At 42.7% G+C, this 12,971-nt stretch overlaps 2 protein-coding genes across 20 annotated transcripts; one reads left to right on the plus strand and one right to left on the minus strand.

The window, feature by feature from the left end:
- The first annotated feature begins 2,413 nt into the window (after positions 1-2,413).
- On the plus strand, positions 2,414-7,905 carry LOC123047608 (uncharacterized). 19 transcript variants are annotated; one of them, XR_006423070.1, is made up of 8 exons: positions 2,424-2,985; positions 3,072-3,517; positions 3,618-3,672; positions 4,997-5,129; positions 5,219-5,342; positions 7,121-7,230; positions 7,335-7,420; positions 7,497-7,905. XR_006423070.1 is itself a non-coding variant. In XM_044471203.1 (6 exons), the coding sequence occupies exons 3-6, from the start codon at positions 3,667-3,669 to the stop codon at positions 7,655-7,657; spliced, it is 363 nt and encodes a 120-aa protein (XP_044327138.1). In that variant the 5' UTR covers positions 2,453-2,985; positions 3,072-3,517; positions 3,618-3,666; the 3' UTR covers positions 7,658-7,905. The 19 variants fall into 19 exon arrangements, 2 of the variants coding, with proteins under 2 accessions (XP_044327131.1, XP_044327138.1); XR_006423062.1 differs by lacking the exon at positions 5,219-5,342 and having other exon boundaries at positions 2,414-2,969; positions 3,072-3,199; positions 3,418-3,517; ... (1 more) ...; positions 5,820-7,230; positions 7,335-7,905; XR_006423068.1 differs by lacking the exon at positions 5,219-5,342 and having other exon boundaries at positions 2,419-2,985; positions 5,820-7,230.
- On the minus strand, positions 3,700-9,647 carry LOC123047597 (uncharacterized). Its single transcript, XM_044471192.1, has 2 exons — positions 8,908-9,647; positions 3,700-5,502 (listed from the first exon to the last, which is right to left on the minus strand). The coding sequence occupies exons 1-2, from the start codon at positions 9,639-9,641 to the stop codon at positions 5,487-5,489; spliced, it is 750 nt and encodes a 249-aa protein (XP_044327127.1). The 5' UTR covers positions 9,642-9,647; the 3' UTR covers positions 3,700-5,486.
- Positions 9,648-12,971: the final 3,324 nt, after the last annotated feature.

Raw genomic sequence — 12,971 nt, forward strand, 5'->3', positions numbered from 1 at the left:
CATAGGAGCTTAAAGTTGGGAGGCTAGTTACTAGCCCCCTGTTAGTGTTCGGCGTCAGCTGAGGTCAAACCATTAACACTCCGGCCAATTTTATGAAAGGCCATCGTTAACATGGGGTAACCTCTATCGATGTATACTTTGACACGGTCATCAGATCGCTGACCAGTTTGCGCTCATTGTGACAGTCAGTTTTCGGCTTTCTCCACTGAGCTACTTGACGAGTTAAACCCGAAGTACAATCACAGAGGTTCTCGCTTTACCCTTAGCCGAACAATCGGGAGCGTAAGGGGTAAGCACAGGAGCCGGGCAACCCAATTATTGGCCGAAGACACAATTCAAAACCGATGCATATGAAACAATATCCGAGAGCGTTTTGCCGATGACTCCATGGAGCACATGGGCTTTTGGTGGGTTCGGTTTAGCTGCAGCCCCCCATTGATATTGCCGATGCTTTAAAGGCGTTTGGCGTTGCACTGTTAGTGTTATGCCGGAGACACACAAATAGGTTAAGAGTGTCGTAACCTTGGAAAACCCGAAAAAATTAGCAAAAACTTTACGTCCGAACTAAATCAAGTTTTTTGGTGCCAATCTGAAAATTGGTCTTAAAATTAGTTTGTGCTTCCGTCGTGCTTTAGCATGATACATCCGATCTCCAGACTTCAAGCGGGTCAGCCTTCGGCTTCAACCTCCTATCTTGAACGCGGAGTGCTCCTCACGCTAGTTCAGTGAACTGAACTCGAGCGGTTTTAGAGACAAATCAGACTATCCGGCTATTGACCACACACTCGCGTCGGAAAAAAGAGTAGTGGAAAAAGAGTTTGCAACGATCAAGAAGAAAACACATTTATTATAAAACGACTCATAGAAATTTAAGAGCCCCAGTTAACATGGGAAACAAAGTGTTTTAACAAACATCATTTTTAACAACTAACTTTTTAACAAGCAACCTTTTGTTTAACACAAATGTAATGCTTGGCTGAACCAAAATAAATAAATTTTAAAAATTTGAGCACAAAAGCGACTTAGCTGCTTAATGTGCTCGATGTTGATGACATGGTCCGAGCTTGTAGCGGGTCGAGGGCCCAGCCCCCAAGTCGGTCCTGATATGCCCGAGCGAAGAGCTCAGCTTGATGAAGCGACATCACAACACTACCTATGTGTCAAAGCGAAGCCACTAGTCTAGCCGAGGTGACGTAGCAGGTCAGCAGAGTGACGCCGAAGCCCTCGGAGTAGGTCACTAAAGCGATGTCGAAGCCTTCGGTCTAGCCGAGGCGATGCGCCAAGGTGACAATACAACTTGGTCGACAGAGGCGGGACGGCGATGTCGGCGCGCTGAGGTGAACGCTTGACGGAGCCAAAGCCGAGTAAAAAAAGGGGTTAAAGGGATATAGCCTGGGCCAGTTGAAAGTAATAAAAAAATAGTGCCAGTTGAAAGTAATAAAAAAATAGTAATATATATATATAATCTCTACTTAATTAATTTAAGCAGAGTAAAAAAAGGGGTTAAAGGGATATAGCCTGGACGACAAGCTCCGCTCGATAATGTTAGCACCGCGTGGTCCTTATTTATAGAGCAGAGCATATTGTGGAGTAGTGCTTGCCGGACGACTGATAAAGGGTCCGGCTTGAATTGACGGTTGTAGTATGGACGCGGTTAGGTACACCACAAACGCCGCACAATTGTGTCACCAATTGATTTTTTTACGAACAACGGTACAATGAAAGTCCCGAAAGTACTCAAGAGCACTTTAACTAAGCAATCTTATCAAGGACAAATATCACTTGAATGTTCGCGTGAAGCAGTAATAATATGTACGTAGAGTACTAATACTAGTTTTGGAAAACTAGATTTCATGGGCGGGTGTGATTGATCTTCTCCTGTGAATTGTACTATTGTACTTTGTTTCACAAGAAAGTAAAACCAAACTAGCTCTATCATTACGATGCTCCAACAGCACCCGATGCTTGGTAGAACAGGAGCGGCAACAACCTTGGGACTTCTAGTTATACTCTATAATTGTGAGGAAAACCAGCACAATGGATCATTAGACACTACTTGAGTAATAATAATAATAATAATAATAATAATAATAATAATAATAATAATAATAATAAAAGAGAAGAGCAGATGATCATCCCTGCCCATGCGTTGTCTGACGTGGGCTGCTTCAGACTGCTCGGGTCGCTCAGGACCCGGGATCGCGTGGGGCACAAGGCCAACGCTGAGCCGACCTGTTTGGCAAAACACGATGCTTAGCAGCGTCCGACGTATAAATTCTTTGATCCAATCTAAGGTTGAAATCAATCTTAGATGAGCCTGTGAGATCTAAGAGAAAAAATAACATCTAAATTATTCGATGGCAGACGTAACGATCTGAAGAGAAATCGACAACGGATGTTGTCATGCATGCGTGGGTCACCCAGATCTCTAGTCATGAGAATTATTTTTCCTAGTCTCTACTCCTAATGAAGCAGTTGGTAGTCTCCGCCGGTCAATTTTCGTCCCATCATTTTCGTTTGATTTTTTTTCATAGGTTAACCTTCGTACTTCGTAGGTTATTTTGGTTCCGTCCACCACCTCCCCTCCGCTGGTTTTTCCGTCGCGACAGAACCAATCCCTCGCTAGCCCTACCTCATCTCCCGTCTCCAGTCGCAGCCGCCGCCGCACCCCAACCCAACCCCGCCGCCGGCGATCTCCTCGCCCCCCTGCGCCGCCGCCCCCAACCTTCTATTCCTCTCCCAAGGGAAGGGAAGGCAAGGGAAGGGAAGGGAAGGGAGAGGGAGTGCCCAGATCCACGGCGGCATCAGCGCGCTGTCGTCGACCTAATCCGCGTCCGTCCTCGAGGGAGGTCGGCCATGGAGGTCCGACGCGGCCCGGCAGCAGCCATGGACGGACGGAGACGCCCCAAACCCTACCCGGGACGACGCCTCAACCTTCAAGGACGCGCGTCGGCGACCGCAGATCTCCGGTGACGGCTATGTTGAGTGTGTACCTGCGGACGTTCTTCCTCGGATTCATCATCTCCCCCTGCTCATGATTCCTTCCTTGGTTTCTTTTCTTTTGTGTGCAGGATGACTGCCCCGGATCTGGACGCACAACCTGCAGCTGCAGCAGCAGTTGGACGACCGAACGCACGAGCCCTCCCTCCCTCCCTCATGGCTCTGCTTCCTCCTACCCTGCCCCCCTCACGTGGGTGTGGTGAGCTTCCTACCCCCTGTGCACATCTCATCTAATCTCATCAAATCTAGATTTCTCTGGACGTATTTATTGTTCTGGACACAACTTGGTTCTCTTTAGTTTGATGTCACTCCTTTCCTGCCGGAGTGAGTCAGTCAAATACTCCTACTAGCAGTATAAGATGTTTGCTGACTTTGAAAAATGATAGATAGTAAAAAAACGCTAATGAGGTTGTGCAGCGGCGGACGTATGACTGCTACCTGCACAAGCGGATGGCCCTGCGAGCCAGACCAACCTCCAGCTGCTGTGGCGTACCACGGGTAGATTTATCCCAACGAGGTATGCATGTGCACAATCATCATCTGAAACATATTGATGCAAATGCTTGGTGCTGCGTGCATGCATATATACATCTAAACAGAATTACGGTGGGATGCAGGAAACAAGGAGCCCAAAAATTAAATTAAAACAAATCGACGCCAATAGCGATGGGGGTGAGTAAGCTATTCATATTTCTTTTCGTCTGTGGATGCATTGATGGTTTGTATTTCACATTTTGTTTTATTATTATTGTTATATACATTACGGTCTTGTTTCTTGCGGTCATACACATTAACTTTGCAGTCACGTCTTCACATCACATTTGACCTGCAGCAATTGGTTGTGTGTGCAATGTACATGTCTAAATTTTGTTTAGGTGGATGTCACGCATGCTTTAGTTGTATAATCCCTAAGGTTATTGCTTGATTGTCAGCTTCCAGGTATAATGACTTTTCTGTGGTATAACCCTTCATATTATTACCCGCAAAAAAACCCTTCATATTATTAGTTGACCGTTTACATGTTTGAATTACCTTTACCGTCACGCTAAAGCCTAAAAGGTAGTCAGGTAGAGAGTCTCAAGTCACCATTCGATCAAAAACTATTTAGTAAGTTGTTGTTCTCTAATTTCTCAGCGAATGAGCACAAATTCAGAAGGGTACGTACACAAAAGAGCCCATGTACAAAGTCTCTACTCTTTTACCAGGCTATCCACCATCTACACAGCAGGATTCACAAAGCCATGTGGATGCTACCAAAGTGATAAAATTTGGATGTTTTTGGAAATATAGCATCACAGGCCCAGTAAGGGGAAAAAGCCAACATCATGAAGAATGCATTAGGTTAATGATTTTACCTTGGGGTTATAATCTGCATTACGTGCCTAGAGAGCTATTTGCTTTTAAGTCCAATTTACAATCCAGGCGCTGACCGTCGACACAATATTCTTGTCATCAAATCAGACATCAGAAAGCAGAGTACACCCAGGAGAAATCAGACTAGGAAATAGCTCTGGCTCATACCGTCAAGTAACCATATAAAATATCATTTCCAACACAAGGAAAGAGATAAGTTCTGGGAAAGAAAGAATAAAAATATCATACATGATAAAATAGTGCTGAGAGAACAGATTTCAACTTAGTAACTTACACTTCAGAAAGCGTCGTGAAAATATGTGAGACCCTCAAGCTTGATAGCTTCTTGATGTAATGGTTCTTTGTGTTTGTCCTTCCATTCAAGACAAATATACCTGGTCAAAAACCTAATGGTTGAAAAACATATGTACTGATCAATTAGTGAAACAAAGTTGTATCACTGATGCTGTGTTTTTCATTGAAGCAAAGTATGACAATGTACTAATCTAATAGTGCAGATGTAGATTATCTCGCCTAACCTGATCGCATGCTTCAAAGTTAGATTTTGGCCCAGTATATATTTAATGTGTACAGTTCACAGAAATAATAATGGTTTATTTTATTTCGTTACAAGCGCCGACAGACCATGACGCTTGAAGATATGGAGGCGACAAATCTGTGCTTATCCCCTCTTGGTGATAACTCTAGCCGAGCCCCTCTTGGTGACATTCCTAATCTTGAGCATCCTTCCCAAATGACTCCAGTGCCCGTGCCAGGTAATTGCGAGCATAATTTTTTGTTGTTGATCGCATTGGGGCATACATATAGTTGATACGGCTTTTCTACTGTTAAATTCTTGCTGCAGAAATACAAAAATTATATACAAATCAGAACGAACATCACAACATGTTCTTAAACACAATGGTGTTAGCACACAAAAATCTAGCTAACAACAGGAACTACGGTTTTAACCCAGGCTATTAACTAAGGTAAGGGAGAGAATTTAACTGGAAATTACTTCTTGGTGCAAGTAGTACATGTGCTTTCAAGAGGAGCCAACGATGCGGCCAACCATGCTTAAAATGATACACAGTGCAAATCCCACGCCTCTGGATTCCTCTTACTTCATCAGCTCACTTGAGTAATGCCCTGCTTGTTTAGCAAATAAATTTTAGTTGTGTCTGGAAGATGATACATAGCTGTCTATTATATCATGAAGAGCATGGCTCCAATGTATTTCAGGTACTTATGTCTAGCTTCAACAGATGGCATCTCTAATACTTCTGAATCTTTCTTTTTCCGGATAATGCATCTGTATGTCTGCATTCATATGCTTATGTATATCCTTGAATCCATTTTAGTCAAACATTGCGATCAATAGCTCACAAGGAAAAAGAACATTGTACAGTAGAAGAGGCATATGTGAATACATTGCGCAAATAACTGATACCAGTTTTCTGAACTAGCCTGGTGGTACTTCAGAACAACATTGTATTCTCCAAAAATATGAAGGCATGAAAAGAAGTATTCTACACTTTGGAAATTCAGAGGTTAATTGGCTACATTGGTGCAATACCTATCGGCCTGGGGTGGCCTATCATGGAGATCGACGAGGCAGCAGTGCGACTGTGCTCAGCGCAGTTTGAGTGGGGTAGAAGACAGGGCTCGACGACAAGGGCGCCGTGGTCTTCCCACCCACATCCGGATGGTACAGCTACGTGGCCGGCATGTACGGAGAGCCGTGAGCCCTTCTGCAACTACCATCTGGTTCTGGCTGCCCAGGATGCCAGACCGGCGGGCGCGCGGGATTGGCGTCGACACGGCGGCGTGAGATGTTGACGGGGAGAGAAGGAGGCCGGCGACGCCGTCGCAGGGAGAGGATTGTGCGGGCGGAGCTGTGGCGTGGAGGAGAGATGGCGGGGCAACGCCCTGGCGGGGAGAGGAAGGGTCGGGCGACGCCGTCGATGGGAGGGGCGCCATCGACTGGAGTGGCTATGAGGTTGGAGTGGCTATGAGGGGGAGAGAGTGAGAGGAACTAGCCGATGTCCTGTGCATCGAGGATAAGCATGCTTTTTTAGGGGATAAGACTTTTTTTAGGAGGGTGCAAGGCTGTGTGGGTGGAAAAAATAGTTCGTTGTTCCACTCTTGTTTATATATGTTTAATATTAATATATAAAATATTTTTATACAAAAACGCAAAAAATCTAAACACAGGAATTTTGCAATAGATCCGAACGGATCCTTTGCCATCGGATCTGAATCCTATGTTGGTTGTACGTCCGCTCGAACTGCCTTTTTATTCCTTGTTTGCTTATGTCCCCACTAATCCAGTGATCGCCCACACTCCCGCCAAATCCCTTGATTGCCCGCACTCCTGATTTTTTAATGATTGATGGCGGAAAACAAAGGTGGGGATTGAGAAAAATATGTCGCGAACAAGGGTAATAGTACCCACGATCCATCAGACTGCAATTGGAGGGCACAACCATCTCAGCCAACTTAACTTTCAGTTTGTTCACCGCTTGTGCTTTTCGTAATTGGGAGTCTCCAAGTTTTGATTCAATTTATTAGAATGATTGCTACTATCTGCTTGATGAATGGAATGTGAAGATTATATAAAACAGTAGGATTTTCAGTTTGTATGCCCGTCCAGTAACTGAGTTTTTACAGGTTTCATGATACAGTAATTGTGCAAATGTGTTATACTTTCTAATTACTTTTGCAGTGTCATTTAATTGTTAAATTTTCTATTGGGCATGCTTCTCAGATCCAAGGCATGGAGAACTCCAAGGAGTTTGCTGACAAGCTGTTCGGGATATGTCGAGGCAGAGGAACATTGAGCCGGATGAAGGCATTAACAAGGATCGGCTCAGAGAGGTCTAGACGGAGATTACTGACCACATCTTGGACTAAGCTATGTTCAGTTTAAGTAAATCTAACATACTGATAAAAAAATTCCTTTGGGTGTCTCACATTAACAGGTGGAACATGAACATTGATGGGATGCTCACAGAAGATGAGGTCAAGAAGGTGGCTACGCAAATGATCACAGAGAAGACTACTGCTGGTTCGTCTTCCCCGCCCTTTAAATATGTTCACGTCTGCACATCAATCTATCGATATTGTTTGGGATATTTTTCCAGGGCCTTTTGATCGACCATGCCATTCAAAAAGCTCTTTAGTGCAGTTTGCAACAACAAAAATCAGAGGATTGGTCGTTTGTAAGGGTGGATATCTCAGAGGTGGCTGCCACCCGGATTGGAATTTAATTCAATCTATTTCCCTTTCTGAAGTTTCATACTAGATGTATGTTCCTGTGATATGATTTGTTTATGGAGATGGAGAGATGTGACTTTCAGAGTGACATAAATTCAGAGTCCTTCTATTGAAATCTAGAGGATCGGTTCCATTTTTGTTGAGGTACTAGAAGAACTTTGTTTTGTGTTAACAATGGTGTCCTTTTGTGCATTGATATTCCCTGAGTGCCCACTGCTATGTTGTAGTTCCTTTTCCAACCAAGTTATTGTTGTATTCATTTTGATAGAACCGATACCAAGTGTACACACTTTGCGATTAAACCAAAGACACCAAAGCGCTAAGAGCGCACTGAATTGTTGGACCGAAAAATATATACATAATTCATCTGTCAAGCATCGGAAACTAACCCACTATGACAGTCACATGAATAGATACAAAAATTGCCAAGCAATCTGCAAAGTATATACAAACTGATCTGTATGAATACCACAAAAAAAGGTTGTGCCTGCGTGAGGACTGCATTCGCAGTGTGGGCAAAGAATCGATTATGGAATCTGTGCAGTTCTTGCGAGGTATTCTGAAGAATTTAAATCAGCGGCAATGAGTGGCGATCATGAAGCAGGAAAAGGTGTGGGTGCAATTGTGGTACAGCAGCCCCGCTGCCCCACCACGCAGCACTTGCATTGGACAGAGCCGGCCTTGAGATCAATCAAACTAAATTCTGTAGCCTCGTACTTGGAGCAAAAGGGTAAATATTCTGCAGATGCCGTCGCAAGGGACGGCAGAGGGCATGTTGTTATTTCTATCTAAATGTTGTGTAGTTCTTGCGAGGTATTCTGAATATTCTGCAGGTGCTGTCGCAGGTGTTGAGGAGGCCGAAGCAAAAGCAGCCCTCATTGGGTTGCATGCTCTCAAGGATCTACAGGGCCCCGTGATTTTGGAATTTGACTGCCAAATTCGGATTAAGGAACTGATGACAGGGAAGCAGTCCCTCTCCCCCTGCTATGGACTGCTAAGAGACATCAAGCAAGCACTAACAAACTTTTCGGATCATAGTATCAGTAGCGTGGGGAGATTGTGCAATGCCCTTGCTGATGAGCTTGCAGCGTTGGCCAAGAATTCAGAACACCAGGAGAGGATTGCGGACGTACCGGACTGCCTCCGCCCGCTTATGATCTCTGAATTTATGGTTTCAGCAGAGCAGCTTTACTACTCTGAATCTCAAAAAGAAAAAGGTTGTGCCTCTCCCTCGGATAATCATGGCAATTTCAAGGGGTAAAACTAAGGGAGAATTACCGGTAGGGGATAGAGCCAACGGCGGCCGCGTTGGAGCCCACGGCGTTCACCACGACCATCGAACGCGGAGACGGTGCCCCCGCCGGCCTCAAAGTTATCGTCACCGTCTGCTTCCTCGCCCTCGAAGAGGCTCCATGATGCTGGACCCCCGCCACCCCTGCGTAAGCCACCGGCAACCGAAGCCAACAGGACCTCGCGTGAGATGAGCTCCTCCCGTGGTCTTGCGCCGCCGTCGGCCCGCGAGTCACCGGCCACCTCGCCGGAGATGAGCACCGCCGCGGATCCGGCCGGAACGGGACCGGATTGAGCACCAGCGCCCGGATCAATGAGTCCCTGCGTCCGTCGTCGTCCGTCGCGCCGCACCCAGCTCGTCGGAGCCCCGAGCCCCGCGCTGCACCTCTCCTGCATCCCCAGCCTGCACTTATCCCGGTGCTCGAGGCCGCCACCATTGGGGCCGCTCCTCTTACTTGAGCGTCCTTCGCCATGTACCTATCGTCCTCCTCCAGCCGAGGCTGTTGCAGGACCAGCGGCGATCTTCGTCGCGCGGCAACTGCCGATGCATGCAACAAATGCGGTGGTCGATGGTCGGAGTCGCACGGTTGCGGCAGGAGCTCATCGACGCGCGCGGCGGATGCGCCGGGGGAAGGGAGGGGAGACCGGGAGCGAGAGAGGTTGAGTGAGTGGAGAGGAGAGGAGAGACCGAGAGAGTACTGGGGGATAAGGTAGCGTTCCATTTGGTGCCGAATGAAACAAACTTTTGTTTTCTGAGAATTTCTTTTTTTAGGTGTTATAGATTGGGGGCTGGTAGGACCGTGCTGGATAGCTAATTTGGGCCTTGGATCAGCAACGTTTGCTCTACGACAAAATATCTTTCCCTACTAATAAAGTAAATAGTGCTTCTGCGTCCGTCATAAAAAATACCCTCGAAGTTGGCAAAATTTACCCACCAATGCCATCCGTAAGTGGCAAAAACGATTCGTTTTCAATTTCTAATATCGCTCCAGGGTTCTGTTATTAAAGGTGGATACGATATAATAGCACCAATGCATGAGCAGCGTGATGGCTGAGGCAACGATACTCCACACAGGAGACCAGGGTTCGATCCCTGGTTCTCACGCTTTTTCTCTTTCTTTTTACCAAGCGCAGTAATGGGCCAGCCCATGTGCGGGTCGTGGCGCCCCCTGTTTTCTATATCTTTTTTTATTTCTATTTTGTTTTTTCCCTAAAAATAAATTTCGGATTGATGGCGCCCCCTATTTTTTATTTCTTTTTACTTTTTTATTTCTGTTTTGGTTTTTTATCTCAAAATTAATTTCGGATTTTCAAAATATCAAACAATTGCGAGTTCTGAAAAAAAGTAGGAAAATGGTAAACTGTTTGTGAATTTAAAAAATATTCTAAAAATCAAAAAATGTTCACGACTTAAAAAATTGCTCACAAATTATAAACAAATCACGATTTCTAATGATTTCATGAAATAAAAAATGTTCATGATTTTTTTAAATGAGCCAATATTCAAAGCATATTCAGGAATTTAAAAATCATGTCCATCAGCTTTTAGAAAATGTTCACAAAAATTAAAACACATCCGTAAATAATGAACAAAACTAATTGTAGGTTCCATAAAGGTTTTATTAGGAGATCTATATAGCTCATTTTATGATTTTATTTAGTCCTTCGCGTTGGGTAAAAAAGGGTTTCCGTGTTTTGTACAACGCTGAACCCAACAAAATTGACATAACTTTCTAAGGGTTTGTTTTTGTAAGCTATATTAAAATAACTAAATGTCTATTTTGCTTCCATACACAGTTATGCTTATTTTCATATCACAATAGTGGTTATGGTAAACACCGCTACGCTAAGTCCAGACGAGACACTTTATTTATCAGTATAGCTCAGGCAGGGTCCGTCAATGCAGTTTGCTCAGCCACAAAATATTTTATTGTGACGCCTTAAAAAATCAAGTCTTGATGAGCATCATATTGTTCATTTTTGAAATTACATTTTAAAAGTGTCTTATCGCATCATGACATGATTTGTATATACTTTGTGAATTTGATTCATACTTTTTTATATCTACCACACATGTATAACTTGATAGTTTTTTTCCGTTGCAAGGCACGGGCATTTCCAAAAATGTTCGCTAAATCAAAAAAAGTTCGTCAAATTCAATAACTATTCCACCCAATTTCTAAATATTTTCATCGATTATAGAATGTTTGCCAGTTCAGGAAAATTGCTTAAAAATGTTCACAATTTTTAAAAAATGTTTGTAAATAGCAAAAAATATTCATAAATTGAAAAAATGTTCTTGATTGTAGAAAATGTTCAGAAATTTGGAATAGTATGTTGTTTGCGATTTCAAATATGTGCATGAGTTTAACAAATTGTTCATAATTTCAAAATGTTCATGATTTCGAGAAATTGAGAGAGATATTGTATCTCGGTGATGCAACGAAATGTGATCATGACCATTTGAAATTATGAATTTTTTTCTCCCGTTGCAACGCACGGGCCCTTTTGCTAGTAGATAATTAAAGTATATATATACCTCACAAAAAATTTAAAGTATATATATAATTATACATTAAACATGGTTCATACAAATAAATATTTTTATACTTATTATATATATTGAGAGTATCACAAAAATATTGAGAGAAGAAACCGAATATACTTGGTTTATGTTGGTTTGCTTGCATGTTTTTATCTTTTGTTGGACAATTTTCCATAGCGTATATAAATAATTTAAAATGATTTAAGAAAGTTTAGATGACTACTTATTTATATATGAACATTATTGTTGGTTGTTTTCCCCAAGAGAAATGCAACATCTTTTTTTAATAATATGAAAAAGGTTTTCTTTTTTACAACATAAAACAGTTGTGTTAGTTTCACTTTTATTTTTATTATACATTATATATTTTTATTTATATGATGCAGTAGAAAATTTTATTTATATTTCATCGGAGATAGAAAGTGATACATGATAATACAAAAAGGTGTATTTTTTTTTCAGAATATAGGAGAAATAGATATGTATTTTGGGGATGCACAAAAAAAATCCATCGATAAAGATTCCGAAGCGACACCGTTGAAAAGGGCCAAAAATTCACGAGTTTTTACAACATAATGATGTGAAAGCGGTGATATCACATAACAAACCAAAAAAAAGGATGCCAATTTCAATGTTATCGTACAAGGTATTTTTTAATATTATTATTGATCTTTCCTTTGTCATATTTTCTTTTATATTCAACTAATTTGGCTCATTTTGTTTACTAATTTGGCTCATTTTTGTATCATGTCGATAGACTATGTTTGTATCCCTAGAGATATTACGCTCATCAAAATAATCATGTCTACCCCAAAAAAACCAAGTTCGTGGACATTGCAAGTGAAGTGGACTTCAATTATTAATTAATTGTGTCCGTGTTATATTGTCTGTATGTGTAAAATTTAACATGCATTATCTTTATATAACTCTTACAAAATATTTCAAGAGCCCGTGTCAACGCACGGGCATTCGACTAGTAGTACTAGACTCCCATGTGAGGAGGAATCAACAAATAAACAGGATCGAGATGGACTCTTGATTAATTAGATCAAGATGGATTATTACTAGTAGTACTCGACTCCAAGGAATCAACAGGTACTACCACCAGTTGATGCACATTGAGGAGTGATTAGATCCGCGTGTGTGTGCGTCTCTTTGACCACCACCCATGAAAACATGAAGACACCGGACATCAGAAGCCGCCTAATAGATTGGAACGGCAGAGTAGGGAAGATCAACACGAACTGTAAACAAAAACTCCATGCAAACCAACAGGAATTTTTTCAAGGGATGCGTCAAGGTTGACGCATCAGGATCATAGATAGAGAAAGTGGCCAGAAGAAAAGGCCATTGTTGTTAGTACAACCCTACGGGTGCTAGAGCCCTAAAGAATTCACATGCGGATTACTCGCTCTCGTCCCTCCTATCTACCATACAAATGACTGAGCCACGTTCACGCAGCAGGCCAGCCGCTCTCCAATCCTGAGACTCTAACTCGATCTTAACA

This window comes from Triticum aestivum, chromosome 1A (genome assembly GCF_018294505.1).
Source record: "Triticum aestivum cultivar Chinese Spring chromosome 1A, IWGSC CS RefSeq v2.1, whole genome shotgun sequence".
NCBI lineage: Eukaryota > Viridiplantae > Streptophyta > Magnoliopsida > Poales > Poaceae > Triticum > Triticum aestivum.

Coding starts and splice junctions, on each gene's coding strand:
- LOC123047608 (XM_044471196.1), top strand. CDS start 2,467: ATGAAGCAGTTGGTAGTCTCCGCCGGTCAATTTTCGTCCCATCATTTT. Junction 2,970..3,071: donor TCGGCGACCGCAGATCTCCG/GTGACGGCTATG, acceptor TTTTGTGTGCAG/GATGACTGCCCCGGATCTGG.
- LOC123047597 (XM_044471192.1), bottom strand. CDS start 9,641: ATGGAACGCTACCTTATCCCCCAGTACTCTCTCGGTCTCTCCTCTCCT.